This window comes from the organism of the source record quoted next, unplaced genomic scaffold (genome assembly GCF_019419815.1).
Source record: "Pyrus x bretschneideri cultivar Hongxiangsu unplaced genomic scaffold, Pyrus_bretschneideri_v1 Contig6, whole genome shotgun sequence".
NCBI lineage: Eukaryota > Viridiplantae > Streptophyta > Magnoliopsida > Rosales > Rosaceae > Pyrus > Pyrus x bretschneideri.
In genome coordinates, this window is record NW_025999798.1 from 3,296,333 (window position 1) to 3,302,332 (window position 6,000).

A 6,000-nucleotide genomic window follows, 5' to 3' on the forward strand; every position below is an offset into this window, starting at 1 on the left:
CCAGTAGACATAAAGATTCAGACCGTTTAAGTGAGAAAGAGAAATATGAACCTTTAGTTTGTATGAGGTGAGTCAATGATATGGGCTAATAGATGTTGTAAGATTTAAAATGAGTGGTCTAGATCTCTGCGTTCTATGACTCCGAATACAGAGATTCGAAGGGGATTTCAATTCAATGAAAGCAAGGTATCTAACGTCAAACAATCCCAAAGTAAATTTTGCACTAGATGTTCATCTAACCCGTCAAATTTATTGCTAATAAGTTTCCCTTGAAACTAACTACATTATAATAAGGAAGAGTGAAAAACCAAAACTGAAATATGTGATGCAATTGCAGCTTGATTTAGACAAATTAAAGAACAATTAAGATGAACGCACCAAGTCAATTATTCAGCAGCGTCCACTGTCCACCCATGAATATGATAAAATAATGGGATTCATTATTCAAATGTGCACACCAACACGAAAACGACTTTATAAAAATTAGCCTCTTGCCACACGTGGCAATTGGTTATATATATATATATATATATATGAATGATAAACTTCTCACGTTGCACACAAAACATATCACAACTAATCTTGATATATATCAAATAACTTGACCATTCTTATTATCTGATCCACTATTGAATATAAACTAAAACTCATGGATACATGACTCATTTCCGAAGCAAATTTTACGATTTAAATTTTGTGTCTGAGCTACAATGAGCAGCTCGAGCTATGAAAATATAACGTGCGAGTAGACAAATTCGTATTAACATAATAATAATTAACGTTAAAATACGGTTATCCTCCCAAACCTCAATCCGCAATATACAGAAATATTTGTTTGTTGTGGCTAATGCCTAATGGGAAGAAAGAACACACAATAGTGACTAATTAAATTAGCAACTTGTAGCGGCACTTACTGAGTCAACTAGGGAGAGCTGCTGTATAGTGTTGACTAAGGCTAAAAGCTTTGATTGGGGTTGGTAACAATTATTAAAAAATTAAACAATATACATACATACAACACAAATTTTCATACGATATTTTAATAACTATGATATGGAGACCAAATTTTCGAACCGAATTTGAAGACGCCCTTCAGATTTTCCTATTTTCCTATTTTTCACATAAATTTTGAGGGCCGATTGTGTGTACCATGATTTTCTAAATACTTTGTAAATTACAGTATGTGACGTTTGATGATAATATTGTTTCTCTAAATCAATATTAAAGTAAACGAGCCCTTTCAGATTTTCCTGTTTTCAGATAAATTTTGAGGGCTTGATTGTGCACAATTTTCAACACACACACACATATATACAGGGTACAGATAGCCTAAATTTTTAGATTATTTTTTATAAACCATATAATATGACGGTTGACGATTGTACTCTTTATTTAAATCATTAAAAAAAAAATTCAACCATCATCCTCTACATTATTAGAAAAACGATAAAAGTCTGCACATTTAAGTTCCCATTTTTGGACTAGAGCTAGGGGCGTTTGACACTGATGTTAGGAAACTACAAACAATCAACGGTGATCCACCTGCAAAAACAGAAACCAACCGTATTCCGCGAAGCAGTGGATCATTATCCAGTACAAAATTACAAAAACAGGCTGTGCTTGAAGACTCCCCGGTCCAAATCGGTAGGTGCCCGCATGTGTCTGTTAAGTTGCCGCTAAAAATTAAATATAATCCCACACCAACCAACCCTTGAAAAATATCAAATTAAAAATTAACCCCCAAATTAACAGAAAATTAGATTTGCGTTTATAATTTTGGGAAGCTATAAATACACTCCTCCATTGGCTGGTGGATTTCAGTTGTGAGTCTGCTCTGCATCTACCTCTGCCTAACTCCATCTCCCTCTCCCCCTCTCTCATCGGAACTAACACGCATTTTTCAACGGTAAGTTTTTTTTCTTTCCTCCAGCATTTCTGAAAACCCAAATCCCCATTTGATCAAATTCAAAAAAAGTTGAGATCTTTGATTGAATTGATTCTGATCTGTGCGGGAAAAATACAGGTTGAGAAATGGCACGCAAGAAGATCAGAGAGTACGACTCCAAGAGATTGTTGAAGGAGCACTTCAAGAGGCTCGCCGGCCGCGATTTGCCTCTTAAATCTGCCCAAGTGAGTTTTTTTTTTATTTTTTGTGAGTTTTTAATTTTTATTGTTTCTTCGATTTGGATTTACTCTGTGTTGAGCTTTTAGATCTTCAAGTTTCAGAATTTGGCGCTCCATATCGAAAAATTTGAAAGATTATTCGTTGTCATTGGGATATTAGGAAATAAATCAAATGAAATTATGTGGTTAAGCTGTTGTTTAAATGCTAGTTATGGATAATCATGTTTTTATTATAGATCTAATCCGAGCTTAATAGACTTAATCATTAAAAGGGTTTTGATTTAGATCAAATTTTATCCCATTTGGGTTTTGGTTTTCTTAACTGAGTTGTTTAAGATTTAACAAATCTGTTTGTATGATGCCGATTAAGAAGTGATATGATGTTTCTGAATACAAATTATGTTGGAAATTGTAATTAAATTGTGTTTTTTTCAGATTACCGAAACAACCGATGTCAATGAGCTGCTGGAGAAGGAATCGTGGCTTTCATCTTCCAAACTCGTTGTGAAGCCTGACATGTTGTTCGGAAAGCGTGGGAAGAGCGGTTTGGTTGCCTTGAATCTTGATTTTGCTCAAGTTGTCCAATTTGTGAAGGAGCGCCTTGGCAAAGAGGTATTTTATCTTCACATTGTTTCGTCAATTCATAAGTTCTTTATGTGTGTTTTGTATTTGATCTTCGTAAGAATCGAGAATTTCGCTTACATGTTTCGTTCTTTTGGCGTTTCAGGTCGAGATGGGTGGCTGCAAGGGACCAATAACCACATTCATTGTCGAACCCTTCATTCCCCACAATGAAGAGTTTTACCTTAATATTGTCTCAGACCGACTTGGAAACAGCATAAGCTTCTCCGAATGTGGAGGAATTGACATTGAGGAGAACTGGGATAAGGTATTTTGGATGTGAATTTGTTACCAAGTTCTTATTCAAATGCTAGTCTTTGTTATTTTCAACAAAAAGATAAAAATTCCTAGAAGTGCATCTGCTATCAGCTCTATTCGTCCACCTTAACACTCCATATGTTTAAAAGAAGTATACTTTGTGCAGGTCAAGACCATATTTGTCCCTACTGGAGTTGCTTTTTCATCAGAAGTGTCTGCTCCACTTGTTGCAACCCTACCCTTGGAGGTAAGTCCTTTTTATTGATATGGTATTTCGGTATCATTTCTGTATGGTTTACTTCTGACCAGGAAGAAACAAATAATGTACTCGATTTTGCTTAATGTGTCATTCATATGCTATCTCTCTGTTGAGTTCATGTTCATTTTAATTTAATTGAAAATCATTGACCATTATTATTCCTGAATATAGATCAAAGCAGAACTCGAGGACTTTATCAAAGCCGTATTTGCTCTATTTCAAGGTGTGTTAAAAACTTTTGACCGTTCCATTTCGTACTAGAGTTGTTAGAAGTAAGAACAATTTTGCTAATTATCATTATGTTTCAGATTTGGACTTCACTTTTCTGGAGATGAATCCTTTCGCATTGGTTGATGGAAAGCCATATCCTTTGGATATGAGAGGCGAGCTGGATGACACTGCTGCTTTCAAGAACTTCAAGAAGTACATTTCATTCACTTCAGTTGTTTTACCTTCTCTGTTTTGTTATGTATATGCCAAGCTATTTACTAATGTTTTAGCAAACCACTTTCAATACCAACTTACATTATTTTTATGTTTCAGGTGGGGCAGTATTGAATTCCCAATGCCTTTTGGAAGAGTTATGAGTCCTACAGAGAAATTTATTCACGGGCTAGATGAAAAGGTACACACAGAAGCCCTCGAATTTTCTGTGAATAATCAGTAAATACAATGTGTCTAGATGTTCCGAATCCTTTGTTTCTATCTAGGAAAGGAAGTTGCGTCTTCTTGGCATTACCAAGAAGTCAGCTGATTCCTAGTTTGTCTTTCATTTTCACAATGTAGCCCAAAAGCCAGGATTCCTGCTGTTATGGTTTATCTAAAATTCTAAATGCATGTTGCTAGGATTGTATTATAGAGTTCAAAGCTTTCTGACCTTTGAGAAATAAAGGTCCTCTTTTCCCAGTTAACTGGTCTGCCTGTATTTATTCTTTAAATCGGAGACCTCGTCCTTAATGTCTCTCATTTGTAATTTCATATTGGTAATGTTTATCACATCTCGTTGGATAACATCCATTTTAGTAGCCCTGCAATTGTTGATTTATTAAGTTTATTTGTGATTTTCTTGCAGACAAGTGCATCTTTGAAATTCACAGTTCTGAACCCAAAGGGGCGAATTTGGACTATGGTCGCTGGAGGAGGTGCAAGTGTCATCTACGCAGACACGGTGTGTGTACATAAGATTTAGAAGTTTAACTGGATTTGAGCCCTGCAGCTTTTTGACATTTTGTTTCGTTGGCATTAATTTCTCACCAAAATGATTTTCTTTGGTCAGGTTGGAGATCTTGGCTTTGCTGATGAGCTTGGAAACTATGCCGAATACAGTGGAGCACCCAATGAAGAGGAGGTGTTGCAGTATGCCAGAGTTGTGATTGATGTAAGAAAAATTCATTTTTGCCCTGCTTCATTATTCTTCATAAACGTCAAGCCACACAAGCATATGCACCTCACATTTTGTTGTTTAATGCTAATCTTATGCCATGTGCAGTGTGCAACTTCTGAACCTGACGGCCGTAAGAGAGCCCTTGTAATTGGAGGAGGTATTGCTAACTTTACCGATGTTGCTGCAACATTCAATGGAATTATTCGTGCCTTGAAGGAGAAGGTGAGCTTAATCTTCTGGTCTAAATCCTTTATTTTTTGGGCGAATAATGTTGTTCTGTTCTTATCCTTTCGAAGTGCAAAAATTGACAATGCCATATTTGATTACTCCAGGAATCTAAGCTTAAAGCCGCACAGATGCATCTTTATGTCAGGAGAGGAGGCCCCAACTACCAGAGGGGGCTTGCAAAAATGCGGGCACTTGCTGAGGAAGTCGGCCTCCCTATTGAGGTACCAAATATTTTTCAAATCTCCACTGATTAGGCAGACATGCAGAGCTCCCACTAAAATTCATTTCCGAAGAACTTGTCTGACGTTTATTCTTCTGTTTCTGTGTTCCCTTGCAGGTCTATGGACCCGAAGCAACAATGACAGGTATTTGCAAACAGGCAATTCAGTGCATCACCGCTGCTGCATAAGTTATCGTTCAGATTGCTCGCACTCTCGCTCTCCTCTTTCCTTTTCTTTTCTTTTCTTTTGTGGCAAGTTTCGCGTCTTCATTAAATCCTTGAACCAATTACGTTCTATCAAAAACCTAAGCCAAGTTAATGTAGTTTTTACGTGCTAATGGGTAAATGATAACATGACGATGTTGTATGATGATCTTATTACCGTAATAAAAAAGTTTATGTTGGTATTCATTTCATTTCTGCGCATATGAACCCTTTTTCTTCAAAGACGAAAACAAACTTGCAAAGAGATCCCAGAGGGATAACTATCAACCATGGACATTAAATCTCACAACAGCATACAAGGCACATTCACTGGAAATTTAGAGGTCATTGTTGTGATACGCAAACGTTGCAAGTTCATCATCTACCAAGTTTGCTTCACGAAAAAAAAAAACCCCGAGGCGAGTAACCCGAAGATCGGTAAAAATACTTGTAAAATCCTGCACCAAAGAACAAAGACGCCAAAGGAGCGACGCAACAACCGAATCAAAACATGAGAATCCCCTTCAATAAATAAATTAGAAAGACCTAAATATTTAGCCCATTTAATTTTTAAGTTTCAAACAAGTGCCCTGAGCCTCAAGCACTGAGCAGAATCCACACTCACCTTTGGTGCTCTCCGAAAGCCGTTGGCGAACATAGAAAACTAAGTCTTACATATAAGTAGTGTATGAAATTTCTTCG

The 6,000-nt window shown here is 36.6% G+C and overlaps 1 protein-coding gene across 1 annotated transcript; it reads left to right on the top strand.

The window, feature by feature from the left end:
* Positions 1 to 1,745: 1,745 nt before the first annotated feature.
* Positions 1,746 to 5,505, top strand: LOC125471664 (ATP-citrate synthase alpha chain protein 1-like). Its single transcript, XM_048572352.1, has 13 exons — positions 1,746 to 1,906; positions 2,024 to 2,130; positions 2,560 to 2,736; positions 2,852 to 3,013; positions 3,170 to 3,250; positions 3,434 to 3,485; positions 3,571 to 3,685; positions 3,806 to 3,887; positions 4,335 to 4,430; positions 4,539 to 4,640; positions 4,752 to 4,868; positions 4,979 to 5,095; positions 5,212 to 5,505. The coding sequence occupies exons 2-13, from the start codon at positions 2,032 to 2,034 to the stop codon at positions 5,281 to 5,283; spliced, it is 1,272 nt and encodes a 423-aa protein (XP_048428309.1). The 5' UTR covers positions 1,746 to 1,906; positions 2,024 to 2,031; the 3' UTR covers positions 5,284 to 5,505.
* Positions 5,506 to 6,000: the final 495 nt, after the last annotated feature.

What these genes read in the sequence shown, in the direction of transcription:
- LOC125471664 (XM_048572352.1), top strand. Translation starts at nt 2,032, where the DNA reads ATGGCACGCAAGAAGATCAGAGAGTACGACTCCAAGAGATTGTTGAAG. An exon ending in GTGTCATCTACGCAGACACG is followed by an intron (nt 4,431 to 4,538) that starts GTGTGTGTACAT and finishes TTCTTTGGTCAG; the next exon opens with GTTGGAGATCTTGGCTTTGC. An exon ending in ATGCCAGAGTTGTGATTGAT is followed by an intron (nt 4,641 to 4,751) that starts GTAAGAAAAATT and finishes TGCCATGTGCAG; the next exon opens with TGTGCAACTTCTGAACCTGA.